Genomic DNA, 22793 nt, shown 5'->3' with positions numbered 1-22793 from the left:
ATTTCTGAAACCTGAATCCCATTTCTGTTTTCAGTGCAGCACCCCAATCACTTTGCACCTCACTGCCACAACCTTGCCCCACTGGGCTGAAAAATGATGCATTTTAAGGACATAAGCCTGAGAAAAGATAGCTGCTGGGGGGATGCAGGATGTTGTGTGTGTGTGTAGTGGGGTATCTGGACGATAGCTGAAATCTGGAGTTTGGAGTCTTGCCTTGTAATTTAAACTCATCTGTTCGTAGCCATGTAACTCTACTAAAAACATTGTCCCGTGGGGTAAAAAAAAAAAAAATCAGGATATATTATATTATAAACAATTTATGATAAAATTAGGAGTTAGAATTTGAGATTGCTCAACACAAGCCAGCTTGGGAGACTTAGAATGGAAAAAGCTAATGTGAACAAGGTGAGATAATTGAAACATGCAGATAATCGTCCATAGTAAGGCTTTGGACATGTACTTCAATGAGATGATGCTGAATCAGTCTCATTTCTTACTCACCAATAATCAACACACCTGATGTAAATAAACCAAACGCCCTGTCATTGCCCATTCATTCTATAACACAGCGGACTTAAAGAAAATGACTGATTTAACAAATGCTATAACATTTGCATGGAGGTTAATTGCCATCTTCAATTACACCACTGCCAAGACATGAAATGTTTGTGATGTCTGAAACCCCATTCTGGTTTGGAGTCGGGAGCTGTTTACCTTGGAAGGTTCTGAAGGACACTGATGTGGTTTTGGTTTTCTTTCAATGCTTCCAAAGCCAGGATTATGCTTACTGTTATGGTTTCAGAGGCTGTAGGTTGTCACAGAACCATTCTGAGAGCTGTCAGCTCTCCCAGGGGTGGACAGACCTTGCAGGGCACAATGCTGCACTGGGCAGTCCCCGGGCAGACCCTCAAGTACCCACATGGAGAGGCACAGACTGGTTTTGCTTTTTTAAGAATTGCTCAGGTTTTTATTGTTATTACTTTGTGTTGTCCTTTTAAATCGGTTGTGGCCCAGTGTTGAAACAAAAGTCCCAGTGGAGCAACTGCGGTGGACCTTCATGCTGCACTTGAGCCCTTCTTCCCGTCCAAAGCCAAGTCCTCTGCTTCTCCAAAGGAACAGCCGCCTCTGTAGCTTCTGTGCCAGCGCCTGGAGGCCGCAGGGAGCTCGGGGCCGTCCGCTGGACTCCTCGTGCTGTGGTGGTGCAGCAGCTGAGAGGACACCAGTCCCAGTCCTGCCCTCTTGTCAGGGCTCAGCTGGAGGCTGCAGGAAGCTGAAAGCCATCTGTTGGACTCCTTGTCTTGTCCCGGCGCAGCAGCTTCTAGGACAGCAGTGCCAGTCCTTCCCGTCTCCTCAGAGTTAGGGGAAGAAGAGGTGAGAGGTCTTGGGGAAGGCTGAGGATGGAGGACGGGGAAGAAAGGGTGGCAGGGAGCAGCAGCTGGCGCAGGGGCTCTCTGGCGGATGGTGCCATTTCAACGCCAAGATGGAAATGGAGAGCCCCTGGTGCGCCGCCGACGGAGGTAGCAGCGTCGCCAGGCAGACACGATGTTGTGGTGCCTGCCCTGCCTCGATGGAGGTGGATCCACCTCCATGGGTTCGTCCTGCTGTGGGATGTCCACCTCCATGGGCTCGACGCTGCTCTCAGGTGGATCGACATCCATCGGCTCAGGTTTGCTGCTGCTCCCCTGAAGCCGCCGCTTCTTCGGTGGAGGAGGATCCATCCTCCTCCACAAGGGACAACACAAAAGGTGGGAAGGGACTTTTTGAATTGCTCCTTGGGCCACAAGCGTGCAACCAAGTCGCGAGTCTACTGAAGACTGATGTTCTGTTGTCAGGGTCCCTGTATTTATAGCGGTTGTCAGGGAGGTGGTTTGTGACATCAGAAAGCCATGGCAGTGTGACCCTTAGAATGTCCCATGGTGACCAAAACATGGCTGTGTTGGGCGTGGGGAGGCAATGGTGCTGGTTTTGAAGGAGGACGAAGGGTGCATATGATTTTAAGCGTGAAAAGAAATAAAACCAGGCTCACTGGTGATAAACTGTGGGAGAAGACTGCAGAGTTTTGGGGATTGTGTGTTACTGAGATCCTTGCGACGTTTCCATGAGTTATAGGGTACAGTGAAGCACACTTGAAATGTTTATACACCAATGCACACAGTAGGTGGAAGTAGGTAGAGCAGCTGGAAGTCTTGGCACTGTCCCATAGCTGCAGTATCATTGGCATTAGCAAAATGTGTTGGGAAGAGCCCTGTGCCTGTTGTGTCCTGATGGACAGTTACTGGCCCTTCATCAGCGACAGGCAGGGCAGTTGTGGGAGAGGAAGTGAAGTGTCATCTACCATAGGCCACCAGCCTGGGATGATGACACTGATGATGTATTCTTTAAGGACCTGAGAGGTACCTGTGCATCAGGTGCTCTTGTCCTTATGGTGACTTCAACTTGCCAGACGTTAAGTGTGAATACCACACAGCTGGTATAAAACAGGTCCAGGAGAGTCCTAAAAATGGTTTGATGGTAATTTCTTGGTACAGGTTCTAGGGGAACCAATGAGGAATGGTGCTTGTAGATTTGTTGCTTTTAAACATTGAGGTTTATGCCTTGTTCATCCCTGGAGATGTTCAAGGCCAGGTTGGATGGGGCCCTGGGCAGCCTGGGCTGGTATTAAATGTGGAGGTTGGTGGCCCTGCTTGTGGTGGGGGAGTTGGAGCTTCGTGATCCTTGAGGTCCCTTCCAACCTGGTCTATTCTGTGATTCTGTGAGTGTGGGAGGATTACAGAGATGTTGTTTGCCATTGCAGGGAGAACATTTAGGTGATCAGACCTCAGAACTGAAGCTGGTCAGTGGTGTGGGGAACTAGAAAAACGGCTTTTTAAAATATATTGATGGGAAAAGGACCATTGGTAGCATTGGTCTTCTACTTGATGAGGATGGACACTTCCCTAGTGCAGAGTGTGTTGCTGCTTATTTTACCAGCAAGTCTATGTAGGTGTGTAAGTTACAGTGTAAAGTTATTCTATGTTTTACTGCTTTCTGCTACTTTCTTTTCACATAACTTCTGAGTAGAATAATTCCCTTTGGCTGATTGATTCTGAGTTTTGACTGTTGCATTGGAGGCATGGCATTTGAAAATGCATACTAATGGACTGTAAATGTGTTGCTGCAAGTTTTCAAGTGATTTTTTTAATGTGGAGGTGGAGCACTAATATCTCTTTGGGTAAAACCTATTGCTCCTAGAAACAATATTTTAAAGTTCAGTGGTATTCATGACTACATTCTCCTTGTAATTGCATCACTAAAAGAAAACCAGTGTGCTTTATAATCCAACCTTCTCTGAAATAGCTTTGCAGTGACTTCATTTTACAACGGCCTGTTGCAGAAAGACAGAACCAGTGCCAGAGTAGATGAGTAGCTCAACTTCAGTAAAAATCAAGCTGCTAGGTCACTAAGCTGTGTAATTCATGTGGATTTTTCACTTCGGAGTATGTGGCTTTTGGTATTTGAGGATGTTCAGCCAGTTTCACATCTAACAAGTGCAGAGCAAAGCTCTCTTTTCATGCACATGGAAAGGAGCACCATTTAATTCCTTGTTCAGTTCCCTCAAACAGGGGAATGAGGTCCTGATTGCATTTGTTGCATTGGTTGTGATGTGTGTGGTAAACTCACATGGCATAAGCCAGTGTCCCACAGAAAATAAAAGCTTTTACAGTATAAAGATGTTTTTTTTTTTTTAGTGCAAACAGAAGTTGAAAAGCTTTTAGAGAAGAATGAGTGCAGACCAGCAAAATGTCGTTTTCCTGATGTCTTCACCAGCACCAAAGCTTTAAGCTCTTGAATGGTACTGCAGGTTGTCAGTGGGAGTTCTGTGCTGTTTGTGTTTGAGCATGAAGGTGGTGATGAACTACTGATCACATCAACCATTAGCAAGCAGCTCACCTGAAGGAGGGAGCTGCGGTCACTGTCTGTGCAGGCTGCTGTTTGCACAAGGACAAACAACATGATCTATAGAAGAGATGCTGGCCCTTTCCAGAATAATGAGAGAAAATGCAGATGAGAGCTGTATATCTAATAGTTACCCTCCTTGCTCTCAGAGGGCTCCCTTGAAAATCAGATGTGTAATGGATATGATGCAGATTTAAAGGAAAAAAATTGAAACATGCAACTTTTCTCTTTTTTTCATCTGTTTTTGATGTTCCATTGTGCCGCTTTCATCTCAGAGGATAAAAGTAATTGAACAGTAATCCCAGAGAGAGTAAAATACACAAATCGATAAACTGCTCTCACAGGAGAATTTGATTTTGATGAGTGTACTGGTACCTCACACTTCCCCAAGCTGTTAGGTTTCCTTTAGGTGGTTGTGTACTGTTTAATACAGCTGGAGGTATCTGCGTTTGAGTACACGCACACAACGAATAAGGCAGGTACACTCAGCATCACAGAACAAGAACAGCCTTTTGCATCCCTTGGATTGATCTCCTCAGCTTTAATTTAGAGCTGAGAGCTGGTCACTGTCTTTCTGTTTTTGTGTTCCTTGGGGAAGTGTAATAAGGCGAAGGGTTGGTGCTCCCATCAGATGGAGTGGTAATGAATGTAAGCAGTTGTTAGGCAAGCTTGCTGTGCTGAGGATTTTCTAGTTCTGACTGATGTGCAAAGGAATCAGGGCCCTTTGTAGTCCTTTTCTCTGAGGCATTTTACAGTGATCTTGGATTTTGTATTTTCTACACTATTATTCTTAATTTGTTTAAATCAAGAATCCGCATATATAGTAAATATTGCACAAGTGCCCCTTACTTTGGTGTGGGATGCTTTGATTGACTCAGAAAAAAAAGGAATCCAGGATCTTTCAGTCCTGATACGAAAACCAGCTGAACATCAGTTTTGAATATGCAGTTCCACTGTGTTGGGCTGCATGACATTTTATGCTCATGCAGTTTTTGAGCTTAAGCCTGTATCTCCTGGATTAGGAAGCTGAAGCATCTCTCAAGCTAACTGTTCACTCTGATTTGTGGGAAGACTCCAATTGGGCTGGGTTTCTCTTAGCGTGTCCAAAGTTGGGTCCTGGATTAGAAGGGAGAGGATCCTTACACCTGTGGAGGGAATGGTTTCCCTGCTGTGCTCAGGCCGTCTGGAGGAGAAATATGTCAGATCTGATCTCTGAGCTGAGGAGTTGTGTTGGGCTGGGATGGCTTTAGGGGTGAAGGTGGCGTGTGGGAGCAAGGCCAAAGACCAAGACCCAGCAGCTGACAGGGATCAGGCTACAGCTGTGTACTGAAGGGGCTGGGTTGGCTCTTTCCGTGTCCCCTGCTACCATAGATGCTTAAAAATCCCTTGAGGACCATGGGCACAGTGCGTATGCATGTTTAATACAACATTCACATTGTACGAGCAACCCTAATTCCATCTGGTCCCAACAAATGATTGCTTCACTTTGTAGCTGAAATGCTCTTGGATATTGAGTTTCACAGGAGATTTTCTGAAGATTAAGAGGGAAGAGAAAGTGGTTGTATCTGTAAGTCTGGAGAGAGAGGAGCTGAGTGGGTGCCAGTTGGAAATCCCTGACATTTCTAATACTCCTGCTTGAGATAAACCACAACCATTGAGGGAGCAAATGCTAACACATACCCAGTAGGAATATTATTATTTTAATGATAAAGCAGTAACTATTTTTTTCTCTGCCCTTCTTTATGGCCCTCTGCTCTGAACAGAGGGAAATCATTAACAGCTGGAAGATAACCGAGCATCAAAGTGACTTCTTCAGCGCTTGTTTTAGGAAGGAATATTAGAAGAAACAGAAATTAGGAACATGGCATTTTCTTTTTATTAATTCAAGGCTACATGAATTGAACAAAAAGTGTCTCGCTGTAAATGCTGTTAGGACACGCAGAGCTGTGGTGCCAACCTGTGGCAGCACTTCTTGCCGTGTTTCACTGACAGATGAGCAGATCTTCTCTTAGAAACTTCACTTCCTTAATGCGCTTCCAGCAAATGGATTTCCAGTCAGCATCGACATCCTTTCTCCTCTTTCCATTTCCAAATGAACTCAGCCAGGGCACAGTGGCACATTTTTGTGGAAGATGCTTTGCTGAGAAATGGAAAGGCAGGATCTGGACCAGTTCCCTGCACAAGCTTTGCAGTATCCCCCCAAAAGTGTTGTGATCTTTATTTGGTGCCCAGAGCATTGCTTAAGCTAGTGAGGGGAAAACTAATCTCTCGCGCTTTCATTGGCAGCACTGTCTCATAGACTGATCCTAATGGGGTGGAAATGAGCTCAGCTGCCTAATTCTGTTAAAAACATAGGCTTTTTTTCACGCATGAATGCTCATCTACTTCCTTCTAGCCTTGTTGTTAAAGCCATGGCAGCAAAGAATCAAGCCATAGTTGCTGAAAACAAAACACACTGCTTTTTTTTCCATTTCAGTTCTTTCTTTGGTATGCAGTAAGAAATGGCAAGTGCAAGAGGCTTCATTCACCCGGAAAAAAAAAACAACCCTTTACAGTATAAAGATCTTGAAGTGGACAAATGAGCTTTGCCCCAGCCCTTAGGGCATGACTAACTAACTTGTTCATTAGTGCTGTAACTTTCAGTGGTGCCCCAAACATTGACGCCAGTCGTGTTTCAGAACCAGGACCAGGCATGGGTCCGCACAGCATGGCCTCCCTCCGGCTGTGACAGCCTTCCCAAGGCTTCCCGCTGGGCTGTGTCATGATGTTCAGTGCAGTAATAGTGCTCTTTGTTATGGGAAAGCTAACTGATGGAGGACCAGTGAGTTATGAACAAAGTGAGCAGCGTGTAAATCTACTTCTGCCTTTCCACTGGCCTGCGGATGAGGACATGGCCAATTTCTGTCATGCAGACTGTCTGTTTTATGCCTCTCTACCTTCAGGTCTATTACAGTTGACATTCCTGTGCTCGTTAAAACCTCAAACTCGTAGTTCCAAGACAAATGGACCAGTAAGGGACTTGGTAGAGAAGCTTAGAGACTGATCATCAGCATGATTTGTGTGACTTTCAGTTGTCGTTACATCCTTCAGCTTTTGTCCCTTCTGAAGACTGCAGAGAGTTTCCTCGTGGCAAACTGTAGTTCCATTCTCTGAGCAAGTGTGGGATCCTGACATGGATGGGGACTGCGTGCGTGTGTGTAGGTGTATGCACAGGTTCATGCATGAACACGAAGGTCCATATGTTCAGGTTTCACCTGCAATATAAGCAGTGCCCTCTGTTAAGAGGCTCAGTGGTTTTTCTGAAGAACGAGTTTATCCATGTGATGTATCTATGTCGTGCATAAGGTCTGCTCTGAAATTCTCTAAGAATAATTTTTTAGCGTCTCACCAATTAATGGTGGTGAAGAAATGCTGGTCCTGCTCCTCACATCTGCTCTCTGGGACCTTTGCTCTTGCTTCTTGCCAGGCCTCCTTCTATGAGCCCCTTTTACTTTACAGACCTGCCAGTCTGATGGATCTCAGAGAGGGCACCGATCCTGGCTCCCTGTCCATGTCAGAGCTGTGCTGGTGCTGAAAGCAGATGAACTATCAGGAAAAGTCTCAAAGGCAAAAATCTGGGCAGTACTGTTATAAAATGGACCTGGCTGCTGCGATGCTGACCATGACCCGAGGAGTTACTCATTGATGCTACTGCCTGGTGACATCGCAAGGGGTGGACAAAACTGAGTTAGTAGAGCTAGAGAAGAGACATTGGCACTTTGTAGCTCAGGGCTGGAAAATAGGCACCTCCAGGAAGATGCTGGGAGAGATTTTGCTTCTGTCCCCCTTGTGAGCAGGTGTTGAAGCACACCAGGATTTTGGCTGCTGCACTGCAGCAAGTCTAGTTTATTAATTGAGTCAGAAAATCCAGAAGAATGGGAATGGCTCCTATTGGGAACGTGGGCATCTTTGAACAGAGATTTTACAGCCAGATAAGCTTAGGGATAAAGTTATTCTGCTTTATTTTCTGTAGGTTAGAAGTGCGACCATAACGTAGGAAATGAGCAATTATTGGGTTATTGATTTTTTTCAGAGCCAACTTCTATCCTTCTTCCACCATCCCAAGGAGTATCTACAGCAGTTTGAAATAAACATTTGTCCAGATATGTATATTCACATAACAGGTACCCAGCCGTGGCAGTAATGACATTGCACTGCTGATTTCAGCTTTCTATTGGAAGGAAGACATGAGCATGAAATTGGAATGAAACAGCTGCCCATACATTGTAGTTAGACCTTGTCTAAAACTACATTTCTGAAATACATTGCAGACAGCACTTGGAAACAGGAATTCTAAAGTCTCTTGGCCCAGCGAAGGGAATAACTGGGAAAAGAAATGGGTTGGCATCTTCTACACTACCTGAATTTCCAACTACTCACTCCTGAGGACATCTCCTCCCTTTGTCTGGTCCTTTATGGCTGTGTCAGTATGTCTTTTGCCCTTCATAATTATCCAATCTCAGCCCTTGTCATATTTGAACTTCTGAAACCTGAGTGCCCGTTGCTGGTGAAAAAGGGACTTGTTGCTTCTATTGAATCTTGAGAAGATGGGATGAGCTTCAAGTGGCTTTGGGCACCTGAGGTATCACCACAGCGCCCTCAAAGCCAGTGCTTCATCAGCTGGGGGCCCTTTCCTGGGGCTGACAGATAGATGTGGAAAACATGGTTTTTATTTATTTCTGAAAGGCTTCCAGGAGATGGTGGAGAATTTCTCTTTCAGATTGCACAGGCAGAAGAGGGAGCCGCAGTTAGAAATGTGAGAAAGCCTATCTGCAGGAGCAGTGCTTCTCTCTGCTGTTCAGACCTATGGCTGCGTACGGGAAACCTCTCAAGCATTTGTTTCCCTTTTATTTCGATCACCTCCTTTACTTTTACGGAGACAATTTATTCTTTGTCAGGAATGCAGTGTTCCAATCATTTCCGCTTGTTGTGTTTGAAGCTAACAGCAGAGGTACACAGAGAAAGAGGGAATCAAATTAAATACGTATGCATGTTAATAAAATTGCACAAATAAATTTTACTTACACATAATAAAATAAATAGATTTGTAAGAAAAAAAACCCCACATTTTACTTCTGTTTGCCAAAGACCAAGTGCTCTACCTGCTTTGTAATTTTGCTTACATTAGCATATTTAATTATACTTCTGCATTTAATCATCAAAATGCTCGATAATCCCCATTTTGTTCCCAGCCATGGAATAGCACTGCTAAGTGTTTCCGTGATAGATGCTTTTAATAAACTCATAATTGCCCCTTATTGTTGTTTTAAATGGTTGTTTTGAAGTTTGTTAGGGAACCGTTTTTGGTGCCAGAAGAAGCAAGCTTGCTTTTTTACCATATCCAGCTGTAATGAGAAAATACAAGCTGAAATATTGAGTTTCCTACAATACAGAGTTAGGACTAAAATTTGTGACTGATACAAAACCAGATCAATCAAAACATGAAGAAAAGTGCTGTGAGTCGCAGTGCGATGGTCATGTTAAGTGTTACAAGAGCTCACCAAGCTTAGCACATAGCCAATGATCCAGCTTCTTTCATGGTTCTATTGTAACGGATCTGGCTGCTCCTTCATGTCTCACAGAACGGCCTGGTTTTGTTCATCAGCTGTAATGACACCTATTTCTTTGTGTGTGACGTGGGGATGAGTTGATTGCATGTATTTCAACAAGCAGCTTGCTTGCTCCGTGGCCATTTTGCTGCATGAGTTTCCTTCCTTTTTTCTCTTGTTGTTTTCCCTGTTGAAACTCTTAGAAGACACCTTTCTGTATAACTATCTGCCTTCAGCTTTCTCTGCCCTGTCTTTGGAGCGGTGACAGCCGAACCAGTTAAAAATGAAACAAAATTCAAACGAGGGAAATTTTCTTTTTGCAGGAAAGAATAAGGCCAGGAAAGGCTGAACGAGCTCTGCCTGATCAGTGTTTTTATCTGTCATGTCTGAAAGGGCATTTCTACCACATTCAGGCTGGGGAGGCATTGAAATCTGATGGGCAGCATCTGTATGCGTCGTTATGCTCAGCAAAGAAATGCTGTCACCAAAAAGACATGCAGTGCTTCAAGAATGGACAGAGTTCTGCAATGACCGCGTACAGGATGAGGATACAGGGGGTGTTCATAGAACAACTTGCCTGTCAGCATCTCTGAAGAGATGGACAGCACTCACTGGAGTTGTCTGTTTTATCCTGAGCCATCACATACATTTGAATTGGATAAAACAGACCAGTTGAATGCTTCTGCTACATTATTTTGGTAGTAGGTATGTTTCCCTTGGCTTGCTGCATCGTATGGTAGTGTAAGGAGGAAGTTGGGAGATAGGGAGTCAGGGTGAGATGGAAAGGGCTTCGGCTCTCATCTAATATCTGCAATCAAATCATTGCCAGACAAGTTACTGTTTAGATTTCCATCTGTGAGACAAAAAAAGGTGTCTTTGTAGAACAGGTAGGAATCTACAAAAGAATTATCCCATTTTCCATTTCACTGCTACAAGGAATTTTGTTGCGGTTACATGAAAAGTAGTCAGTCTCAGTTTATTGCAAAAGTGTAAAACTACTGCTGGGAAACAACGTAATCAGTGGGCAACTGCACGGCTCATAAACATCGCCTCCTTCTCCATAGGGTCGGGCGATGCCGGCAGTGAGGCCTCAGAGCAGATCAGCCTTTTTCCACTCAGTACTGTGTCCTCCCTGACAGTAACAATATCTTGCAATTAGGCCCCTGCAGCAGGTAGTTAACCTGGAGAGCAACAGCTGATTTTCTCTATTTAACTTCTCTGCTTAACCTTAGCTTCATCTTCAGACCCTGGTGCGTTGTCATTACGTCCTTTATTCTTTGGTCTTCCATAGGTGGAGAGAGGTATGAAGCGGAAACAATTGTTATTAATAATCTAAATCGAATTCTGCCCTTCTACAATCTCACCTTGAGTGAGTCGACTACAGAGAACAAAACAAGATCTGTAAAATTAAATAAGAAAACTGTAGAAACAGCTATAGAAGTACACTCTGTGGAATGGTGATGGCAGGAGACTCAGTCTGTGGACAGTAGTGGTCAGCAATGAGTCAGAATGATCCGTTTCCATGGGGTAAGGACTAGCCGCACACCTGAACCATCTGTTGGGAGAGTTTGTTTCCATCCTGGCCACTTGCCTGTCATAGGGAGTGCAGCAGGGTTCCTGGCCAGATAACATTTTGCAGCCTCCTGACTGAATTAAGGGTAGGTGTTGAATTGTTGTTGGGAAATGCAGTATTAAAAAATACTGTTTGGTCCTTGATTTTGATGTAATTAATAGTTCAGCCAGGCTGAACAGAAAATGAAGTGTTTGCACAGTGAAATCCCAGAGACTGTGATTTTCTTTGTATGGATTCAAGTCTAGGTGTAGTAGATCAGTGACACCTGGTTCATTGCTGCTGCCTGTTACGAATTTCCATGGGTTTTCCAAGGTCGCAGTACATGTAGAAACCTCAGTATATGCAGGTTCTACTGATATATTGATATATATGATCCATCACTGTTCAGATGGGGTGAGACTGTTTCTGCCTTGCTTTGGTAGACCCAGGGAAGTGGGTACTACAGACCTTTTGAGATAAAGATTGAAAAAGAAGGCTATATACTTGCAAGTGCAGGAGGAATTAAACTGGGAAAGTAGTAAGACTGCTGCCCTTTAAAAACAATACAAAATCTTTTAACAGTAAGTTGCAATGGCTTGTGCTGTGGAGGAAATTGGTGTGGCAACAGGAAAGTATTTTCAGAATTACATAGTCTGAGCTTCCAGGAGAAGGAGATTGAAAGGTGAGATAAGGGAGCCAGACAGAATATAAAGCTTTGCAGGTCTTGCGCTTCAATTTACCAGTTTGATTCCAGCCTCGTTTCTCCCTCTCTGAACCTAAGATTTAAATAGCTTTTAGTTATTTATACATTCCTCTTGGCTAAAGAACCTGGAAGGCCATTAGATGTCAAACCTCTACACTTTAGGAAGCGCCTGAGGATATGGGTATTTCTGAAACCTGAATCCCATTTCTGTTTTCAGTGCAGCACCCCAATCACTTTGCACCTCACTGCCACAACCTTGCCCCACTGGGCTGAAAAATGATGCATTTTAAGGACATAAGCCTGAGAAAAGATAGCTGCTGGGGGGATGCAGGATGTTGTGTGTGTGTGTAGTGGGGTATCTGGACGATAGCTGAAATCTGGAGTTTGGAGTCTTGCCTTGTAATTTAAACTCATCTGTTCGTAGCCATGTAACTCTACTAAAAACATTGTCCCGTGGGGTAAAAAAAAAAAAAATCAGGATATATTATATTATAAACAATTTATGATAAAATTAGGAGTTAGAATTTGAGATTGCTCAACACAAGCCAGCTTGGGAGACTTAGAATGGAAAAAGCTAATGTGAACAAGGTGAGATAATTGAAACATGCAGATAATCGTCCATAGTAAGGCTTTGGACATGTACTTCAATGAGATGATGCTGAATCAGTCTCATTTCTTACTCACCAATAATCAACACACCTGATGTAAATAAACCAAACGCCCTGTCATTGCCCATTCATTCTATAACACAGCGGACTTAAAGAAAATGACTGATTTAACAAATGCTATAACATTTGCATGGAGGTTAATTGCCATCTTCAATTACACCACTGCCAAGACATGAAATGTTTGTGATGTCTGAAACCCCATTCTGGTTTGGAGTCGGGAGCTGTTTACCTTGGAAGGTTCTGAAGGACACTGATGTGGTTTTGGTTTTCTTTCAATGCTTCCAAAGCCAGGATTATGCTTACTGTTATGGTTTCAGAGGCTGTAGGTTGTCACAGAACCATTCTGAGAGCTGTCAGCTCTCCCAGGGGTGGACAGACCTTGCAGGGCACAGTGCTGCACTGGGCAGTCCCCGGGCAGACCCTCAAGTACCCACATGGAGAGGCACAGACTGGTTTTGCTTTTTTAAGAATTGCTCAGGTTTTTATTGTTATTACTTTGTGTTGTCCTTTTAAATCGGTTGTGGCCCAGTGTTGAAACAAAAGTCCCAGTGGAGCAACTGCGGTGGACCTTCATGCTGCACTTGAGCCCTTCTTCCCGTCCCAAGCCAAGTCCTCTGCTTCTCCAAAGGAACAGCCGCCTCTGTAGCTTCTGTGCCAGCGCCTGGAGGCCGCAGGGAGCTCGGGGCCGTCCGCTGGACTCCTCGTGCTGTGGTGGTGCAGCAGCTGAGAGGACACCAGTCCCAGTCCTGCCCTCTTGTCAGGGCTCAGCTGGAGGCTGCAGGAAGCTGAAAGCCATCTGTTGGACTCCTTGTCTTGTCCCGGCGCAGCAGCTTCTAGGACAGCAGTGCCAGTCCTTCCCGTCTCCTCAGAGTTAGGGGAAGAAGAGGTGAGAGGTCTTGGGGAAGGCTGAGGATGGAGGACGGGGAAGAAAGGGTGGCAGGGAGCAGCAGCTGGCGCAGGGGCTCTCTGGCGGATGGTGCCATTTCAACGCCAAGATGGAAATGGAGAGCCCCTGGTGCGCCGCCGACGGAGGTAGCAGCGTCGCCAGGCAGACACGATGTTGTGGTGCCTGCCCTGCCTCGATGGAGGTGGATCCACCTCCATGGGTTCGTCCTGCTGTGGGATGTCCACCTCCATGGGCTCGACGCTGCTCTCAGGTGGATCGACATCCATTGGCTCAGGTTTGCTGCTGCTCCCCTGAAGCCGCCGCTTCTTCGGTGGAGGAGGATCCATCCTCCTCCACAAGGGACAACACAAAAGGTGGGAAGGGACTTTTTGAATTGCTCCTTGGGCCACAAGCGTGCAACCAAGTCGCGAGTCTACTGAAGACTGATGTTCTGTTGTCAGGGTCCCTGTATTTATAGCGGTTGTCAGGGAGGTGGTTTGTGACATCAGAAAGCCATGGCAGTGTGACCCTTAGAATGTCCCATGGTGACCAAAACATGGCTGTGTTGGGCGTGGGGAGGCAATGGTGCTGGTTTTGAAGGAGGACGAAGGGTGCATATGATTTGAAGCGTGAAAAGAAATAAAACCAGGCTCACTGGTGATAAACCGTGGGAGAAGTCTCCAGAATTTTAGGGATTGTGTGTTACTGAGATCCTTCCGACATTTCCATGAGTTATAGGGTACAGTGAAGCACATTTGAAATGTTTATACACCAATTCACACAGTAGGTGGAAGTAGGTAGAGCAGCTGGAAGTCTTGGCACTGTCCCATAGCTGCAGTATCATTGGCATTAGCAAAATGTGTTGGGAAGAGCCCTGTGCCTGTTGTGTCCTGATGGACTGTTACTGACCATTAGTGACAGGCAGGGCAGTTGTGGGAGAGGAAGTGAAGTGTTGCCACCCTTCTGGGATGATGACACTGATGATGTATTCTTTAAGGACCTGAGAGGTACCTGCGCATCAGGTGCTCTTGTCCTTACGGTGACTTCAACTTGCCAGACATTAAGTGTGAATACCACACAGCTGGTATAAAACAGGTCCAGGAGAGTCCTAAAACTGTCTTGATGGTAATTTCTTGGTACAGGTTCTAGGGGAACCAATGAGGAATGGTGCTTGTAGGTTTGTTGCTTTTAAAAATCAAGGTTTAATTTTTACGTATTTGGTGATAGGAAAACTGTCACAAAAGCTCATCCCAGGTAGCAGGGTCCTCTAGGAAACTGCTTTTGAAGGCTTTGAGGTCAATCAGTGCTGATCACTTTGAAGTGTCAGCTCTATAGAGCACAGGAGCAGGCAGTGCCAAGATGCTGGAAGTCACACAAGTGAGGAAGAAGGTCAGCTTGCCTGATCAGGGATCTTGTTGTATAGCTTAGGTGAAAAGTGCATGGTCAGTGGAAATGAGATGGGCTCCATCAGAAGAGGAGTGGCCAGCTGAGAGAGGGAGGTGATTGTCCTTCTCTGCTCTGCTCTTGCAAGGTTCCATCTGCTGTAGTGCATCCAGGTCTGGGTCCCCAATACAAGAAAGACAGGGAGCTGTTGGAGTGAGTCCAGAGGAGGAGCACTAAGATGATATGAAGACAGGCTGAGGGAGCTGGGCTTGTTCAGCCTGGAGAGGAGAAGGCTGCAATGTGACCTCATTGCTGCCTTCCAGTACCTGAAGGGAGCCTACAAACAGGAGGGGAGTCAACTCTCTACATGGGTAGATAATGGCAAGGACAAGGGGAAATGGCTGAAGGAGGGAAGATTTAGGTTGGATGTCAGGGGGAAGCTCTTTACTGTGAGAATGGTGAGGTGCTGGAACAGCTGCCCAGAGAGGCTGTGGATGCCCCGTCCATCCCTGGAGATGTTCAAGGCCAGGTTGGATGGGGCCCTGGGCAGCCTGGGCTGGTATTAAATGTGCAGGTTGGTGGCCCTGCTTGTGGTGGGGGAGTTGGAGCTTCATGATCCTTGAGGTCCCTTCCAACCTGGTCTATTCTGTGATTCTGTGAGTGTGGGAGGATTACAGAGATGTTGTTTGCCATTGCAGGGAGAACATTTAGGTGATCAGACCTCAGAACTGAAGCTGGTCAGTGGTGTGGGGAACTAGAAAAAGGGCTTTTTAAAATATATTGATGGGAAAAGGACCATTGGTGACATTAGTCTTCTAATTGATGAGGATGAACACTTCCCTCGTGCAGGGTGTGTTGCTGCTTAATTCACCAGCAAGTCTATGTAGGTGTGTTAGTTACAGTGTAAAGTTATTCTATGCTTTACTGTTTTCTGCTACTTTCTTTTCACATAACTTCTGAGTAGAATAATTCCCTTTGGCTGATTGATTCTGAGTTTTGACTGTTGCATTGGAGGCATGGCATTTGAAAATGCATACTAATGGACTGTAAATGTGTTGCTGCAAGTTTTCAAGTAATTCTTTTAATGTGGAGGTGGAGCACTAATATCTCTTTGGGTAAAACCTATTGCTCCTAGAAACAATATTTTAAAGTTCAGTGGTATTCATGACTACATTCTCCTTGTAATTGCTCTCTGGTGTTACTGTCTGTGGGTTTTGGGGTCATCTAAAGGTGTTGGACACATGGCCCAAAAGAGCATGGGATTCAGCAGCAGCTCACAAACCAGCATTTACTGAGTTGGTACATGCACTGTAGCATATGTGGCTATTGTAGCATATTTCAGTGGCTACACTGCTAAGGATGCTCAACCCATGAACTTTAAAGCTCAGCTGAATATATATATAAGGGAAGTAGGTAAGCGTGCTTAATAGCTGACAGACGTTGCTTCGTCCTCTGTCTTGAGGGAAGAGAGCTCTTGGGAGGATGCAGGATGTTCTGTGCTTGTGCAGGGGGGTCTTGGGCCTATAGCAGAAACTGATAGTTTAGATTCTGGCTCAGTAACTCAAACCCATCCGCTGTTCATGGGTTGCTGTAATGAACAGGTCGTGTTAAGGAAAGAAACTACGGTATGGAGCACGTTTCTTATAATTACTGTCCACTTTGAAACGTGTCAGCACGTGTTCAGCGCCTCAGCTGGGAGGAGCTGCGTCTGCCTCGAGGGCGGGGACACGGGTTGGGTGCAGCTCCCGCAGCGGTTCCTGCTGCTGCCGTCGGGCGCTGACAGTGCCGGGCAGCCCTGCAGCCCGAGGCCCGGCCGCACGTTGGATGCGGAGCCGCGTCCGGGCGGCTGCGGCGGTTATTGAGGCTGCGGAGGCCGCGGCTCCGTGCCCGGTGGGGGCCGTGCCGGGAGATCATCACCGCCCTTGTCCCCCCTGGGCCTTCTGGGCCCAGCACCGAGCACAGGCCGTGCCTGGGCAGACCCTCAAGTACCCACAAGGAGAGGCATGGACAGGTTTTGCTTTTATCATAAATTGCTTGCTTTTATTGCTATTACTTTGTGTTGTCCTTTTAAATCGGTTGTGGCCCAGTGTTGAAACAAAAGTCCCAGTGGAGCAACTGCGGTGGACCTTCATGCTGCACTTGAGCCCTTCTTCCCGTCCCAAGCCAAGTCCTCTGCTTCTCCAAAGGAACAGCCGCCTCTGTAGCTTCTGTGCCAGCGCCTGGAGGCCGCAGGGAGCTTGGGGCCGTCCGCTGGACTCCTCGTGCTGTGGTGGTGCAGCAGCTGAGAGGACACCAGTCCCAGTCCTGCCCTCTTGTCAGGGCTCAGCTGGAGGCTGCAGGAAGCTGAAAGCCATCTGTTGGACTCCTTGTCTTGTCCCGGCGCAGCAGCTTCTAGGACAGCAGTGCCAGTCCTTCCCGTCTCCTCAGAGTTAGGGGAAGAAGAGGTGAGAGGTCTTGGGGAAGGCTGAGGATGGAGGACGGGGAAGAAAGGGCGGCAGGGAGCAGCAGCTGGCGCAGGGGCTCTCTGGCGGATGGTGCCATTTCAACGCCAAGATGGAAATGGAGAGCCCCTGGTGCGCCGCCGATGGAGGTAGCAGCGTCGCCAGGCAGACACGATGTTGTGGTGCCTGCCCTGCCTCGATGGAGGTGGATCCACCTCCATGGGTTCCTCCTCCAGAGGGATGTCCACCTCCATGGGCTCGACGCTGCTCTCAGGTGGATCGACATCCATCGGCTCAGGTTTGCTGCTGCTCCCCTGAAGCCGCCGCTTCTTCGGTGGAGGAGGATCCATCCTCCTCCACGAGGGACAACACAAAAGGTGGGAAGGGACTTTTTGAATTGCTCCTTGGGCCACAAGCGTGCAACCAAGTCGCGAGTCTACTGAAGACTGATGTTCTGTTGTCAGGGTCCCCGTATTTATAGCGGTTGTCAGGGAGGTGGTTTGTGACATCAGAAAGCCATGGCAGTGTGACCCTTAGAATGTCCCATGGTGACCAAAACATGGCTGTGTTGGGCGTGGGGAGGCAATGGCCTGAGTGCTGCCCTTTGTGCCACTAGTGGGGCTCTGCAGGGCTCCGTTATTAAACCAGTTCTCTTTCGTGTTTTCGTCGCTGAATCCAATAAAGATCTGAAAGTTTTATGAATTGCATTTGTAGATGATGTTTAACTGGGAGAAGCATTGATTGCCTTCACAGTACAGAGGCCTCACACCACAGTCAGATTTGAGGGCAGTTTCTGTCTGCACAAAGTGGAGAAGTGCTGGGTTGTGCACCTGGGATGGGGCTGCCCGGGCTCTGTGTAGAGACTGGGGGATGAGGGGCTGGAGAGCAGCCCCACAGAAAGGGACCTGTGGGTTCTGATTGCTTCAAGTTGTCCATGAGTCACAGTGTGAATGGGAGAAGTGGGCAAAACACTCCATTGCAATATAAACCTAAAGGCTGTGTGAAGTAATGAACTTTCTAATCTTCCTTAGATATATACTATACAACAAAGCAGATGAGCTCGCCGTGTTGAAGAAATGTCAGATGAACACACTGTGACACGTGTGGTGGTACCATCATCTGACACGTCCCAAACACTGATTTTACTAACTCATCTTCCTTTCTTTCTATCTGCGTGTGTAACGACGTGTGCATTTATATTTCATAATAAGGGCAGAGTCTGTAGTCGAAGCTTCTGAGTTATGCTGTTAAAAATAAATTAAGGAACAGCAGGTGAAAATGATTCTTACACATGAATATTCAAACTTTTACCTCAGACAGATACTGTGGAAAGAATAATGAAGGATGATGAAACTTGGTTGAGGTTAAAGCTTTTGATGTGCTCTGAAATAAAAGTTTTGCTGGCATAAGGTTGAGTTGGCTCACAAAACTTACTGAATGAGAGTTCCTCTTGGTTCACTGTGTCTCAGTCTCTGAGCTGGGTGGGCATGGGGTTGCAAGGAGGGTGCAGGAGTATAATGGCAGGAATATAATGGTGAGAGACCTGAGCTCGTTCCTTCTCTTCCGACTGCCATTTCCTTGCATCGCTTCAGGCTGCATTCACTGAGGTGTTGGGTAGGAATGTGTTTGTAACATCAAAGAAAGTGCATCTTCCACACTACTTAAATCATGCTGCCGTTCTTGGGTTCGGTGACATTTCACAGGACTCAGAAGTGTGACCTCTGTTCAGTGCCCTATGATAGGATTTTCACTGATGGTTCAGCAGCTAGAATACATGAGTGGATCGGACATTAATTTCCCTTTGCCTTTGTTCTTTCTCTCAGAAACATGAGTAATATCACTTTTACATTGTAAAGGCAAGAACACTCAGAACTGCGAGGGACCCTGAACTGGCAGTATGGAAGGAGGCATATTAATGGTGGCTGACTTCTTTTGAATTTGAATTAATTTGTTATTTCTTTTGCCTCACAGATCCTGTCCATGGACCACAGAATGTAGAAGTGGTTGATATCCGTTCCCGGCAGCTGACATTGCAGTGGGAGCCCTTTGGTTATGCCATGACCCGCTGCCACAGCTACAATCTCACAGTTCAGTACCAGTATGTTTTTAACCAGCAAAAATTTGAGGCAGAGGAACTCATCCAAACTTCTTCCCACTATACCTTGCGAGGTCTTCGGCCCTTCATGACCATCAGGCTGAGGCTGGCCCTTTCTAATCCAGAGGGCAAAATGGAGAGTGAGGAGCTGGTTGTGCAGACTGAGGAGGATGGTGAGTTATGTTGGGTTTGTTTGCTTGCTTCTTTTTTGTGAAGGCATTGTAGTCTTTTCAAACTGTAAATAACAGCATAATCGCCTGTCCCAGAAGACTTATAAATGGCTTCTCTGGACAGGATGTATGTTATGCAAGTTAAATTTGTAGGTGTAAATAATTTCCATTTCACAGCAGTGTTCTTGAAAGGGCAGGGCTCCCTGAGGTGCTTGGAAATGACAAGCACCAGTTCGAGCAGTTACTGAACAGCAGTAGGTTTAATTCAGTAGAAGTTGTGTTCTGAACTACCCAGGACCGACACAGCCGCTTCCTTTATCATATGGGCAAATATAATTCTGACATTAGACTTTTTTTTTTTTTCCTGGTTCCTTTACTTCACCAAAGAGTTATAATGTCTTCCTTTCTAGAGTGTGTTTTTTCTTAATACTGACCTTCTAGATGTAGCATTTTATATATGCCTCAGATGCTAAATTCTTTTGGTGCTAACTCTTCCATTCCAGATACAAAAGAACACTTTTAAAGAAGTACTGGTGGAAAGCTTTAAAGTGTTATTTTCCTATCTGAGCTATTTCAGACTAAGAACTCTCCTAAACTACAAGCTTCCATTCTGTCTAGTGTTAAAAAGAAATGTTCTTCCTCTGCCAGAGTAATAAGAAGTTGCTTTCCTAAGTTTCTCTCAGCTGAAAGTGGTTCCAGACAATATATCATACAAGGGAATTAAGAGGATGGCAGATCTTCCTGAAAAAACGAGTGGGGTTTTTATCAGTCAGGCTTAGAAGTGTCTTTTAGTTATCTTTCACAGCATTAAAATTTTGCTAGAGTAGGTGGATTTTTAGGTGGCCTTGTAGCCATCTTGAAACATAAATCTTACGTTGTCCTTAACTAGGGAAATCAATCTTTCATATTGATAAAGGTGTGCAGCCCATAGGATCTTCATGCCAAGGTACAATCTGGCTGTTTAGGTGGATGGAGCTTTGCTGTTGTGTAGGTGAAGGAGGACACAATATATTTCCTACTGACTGTAACTGTCCTTTAGCATTGCACCCAAATGATTCTGTCCTCGAACACTCTCTATCCTGTGTATCTGATGGAAGGCAGGTAAATGGACAAGATTTAGCTTGTAAGCAAAATGCAAACGCTCAGCACTGCAGTCTTACAAATTAGGAGTGAGCACACAATTATCCATATCCTGCCTTGTCCAACTGTGTAATGCCTTGAGTTGTCATGTGCATATATCATCTGTAATGTTCACTGGTGGAAAGTTAGGGAAGGCACTGTCCAAAGGAGCTGGAAGAAGAGCTGAAATTGCTCACTGAAAGAGGAGGCTACACTGCTTACACTATTACTGATCCTCACAGTGTGTTTGAAGGGCAAATCCTGCTTCCTCGTGGATGTGCCATTCTTCCAACTCTCAAGCAGTTTGTTGTTGCAGCAGATTGTCAAGTTTGTTAATGACCCAGTATTGTTGAACTTTTTCTAGATAAAGCACAGCTCCACTGGAAATAGAAAGGTGTTGTATTCCAGAACAGGGAGAGGATTAAAGAGAGGCTACTCCCTGTAACTATGCTGCTTGACATTGTGTGGGTACTGTGGACATTTCTGCAGTGTTACGGTGTTAATCACTGTTATTTGCACTAATGCAAATAGGTATATTTAAGGTGAAGTTGAATTGGGTTCACTTGTTTAAGTTCTTTTTATTTAAAATATATATATTTTTGCATCTTAATGTATGAATAGAAGAGAAACTTAGACAAATATGCACATGCTGCAATACTGGTTTTTGGCAATAAAAATAAATGCATATTTTGGGGTAAAATTAAACATTTATTTTATGATGTTAAATGGAAGCAGGAAGCATAAGTCTACGTGTTTATGCAATGAGAACACTTCCACGTGGTTCGGGGGATAAACTCATACATTCATTTTCTGAGGTTTTGGTTTCTTCTTTATGTACTTGAAGACTTTTCTCCTAGGGGCTGAAGGTATAATGGAGCTAATTCTGTAGTGTCGTGGGTTCTGGCTTTTTGTCACTTAGTGGTTTTCTTTAATTGCTATTATTTTTGTTCGTTATTTTCAGCTATGAACTTTGCCTGGTGGTCTCTTGGTGTCTTCTGACGTGTGTGACTGCTGGAGCTTGTGTTAGCTTCTAACACAGCATTGTTTGCTTTTGTTATTCTTTCTTTCTGTAGTTCCTGGACCCGTTCCCTTGGAATCCATCCAGGGAGGACCTTTTGAAGAGAAGATCTACGTTCAGTGGAAGCCTCCAAATGAGACAAATGGCATCATTACACTTTATGAGGTGAGGAGAACTGGCTGTCGTCAAAGCACATATGCCATAGGGCCTTTCTCATACGTGTTTAAGCCAGTCATGAGCTCTGGGAGACTTCAGAAAACACTGCGATAAGCCTGAATAAAATATGTAAGGATATTTGAGATAGTCTGCTGTTGTCACTGAAAAAGTTTTCCAGTTCAAGTCAGGTGGGGGTTGGGGAAAAGTGCTTCATGTGGCAGAGTTTGCTAAGAGGTAATCCTTTACTGAAGTAAGAATTTGTGTTTTGTTGGTCATCGTGGAGACACTTGGAAAACGCCGTGCAGATTGCAAATGACCCGTCCAAATAAACCCTTGGAATTTCATGGCTTTTGCAGGTCTGGTAGTCTATCCTCTGTCTATCCTCTGTATATGAGTGAGGAGTTCCACTATAAAACTCTTTGTATTTTTCAAGAGATTGGTCTGAATAGAATCAGTTGTGAATGCATTATTTTTCTGGCAGCAGACGTGACCTATAATGGAACACATTTAAAGCAATCCCAGTCAAATGATGCAAAAATAACTCCTTTTAATTTTTAAAGAGGCAGTTTCCTTCTAAAATATTGCCTTGGGCTCAGCTCATTGAAAGGACTTCAGCAAACCAAGTAGCTTTTCTGGCTGAGCAGCTGCATAGAGAGATTTTAATGCCTCCAGGGTAGTGATGCTTCATGACTGTGCCTTTGCCCCTCGAGTCACACCACTGCTCGAGTCTCAGTGAGGCACAAACAGATCTTTTCTGATAATGACTCTATGCATATTTGACAGCTGAAGCCAAAGAGAAGTCAAGGTGAATTCCAACTTTTCCCACTTCCCAAAAGGATGAAAGTCCAAGAGTTTAAAACTACCTGGAGAAACTGAGTGTCTGAGGTTTGTGAATAAATGCCAGAATTCATTCCCATTCTCCTTGACACCCCAGGACAAGTGTATTGACATGAATGGAGTTCGCCAGCTGGAGTCAAAAATACAGATGAGTGGTTACCTATAATCTGGAGAGAGGCCAGAATGCTTTCATAGTTAATGTCAGGATGTTGAACAAGCTAATACGTGTACCTGTTCTAAG

The 22793-nt window shown here is 45.3% G+C and overlaps 1 protein-coding gene across 8 annotated transcripts in view; it reads left to right on the top strand.

Annotated features, from left to right (window-relative positions):
- The window catches only part of LOC146757038 (receptor-type tyrosine-protein phosphatase T-like), a 114821-nt gene that overhangs the window by 25038 nt on the left and 66990 nt on the right, over window positions 1-22793 (top strand). For 7 of the 8 annotated variants that reach the window (XM_085523341.1, XM_085523339.1, XM_085523343.1 and 4 more), the window contains exons 2-3: window positions 19129-19425; window positions 21615-21724. In XM_085523341.1, the coding sequence (XP_085379467.1) occupies window positions 19215-19425; window positions 21615-21724 (321 nt within the window). In that variant the 5' untranslated portion in view covers window positions 19129-19214. Of the gene's footprint in view, window positions 1-16939; window positions 17161-19128; window positions 19426-21614; window positions 21725-22793 lie in introns of those variants that run through there. The other variant, XM_085523340.1, reaches the window with a different exon arrangement.

The sequence above is a fragment of the Coturnix japonica genome, chromosome 24 (assembly GCF_054131305.1).
Source record: "Coturnix japonica strain WE chromosome 24, WE-NBRP24, whole genome shotgun sequence".
Lineage (NCBI taxonomy): Eukaryota > Metazoa > Chordata > Aves > Galliformes > Phasianidae > Coturnix > Coturnix japonica.
This window is presented reverse-complemented; position numbering and strand designations above follow the sequence as displayed.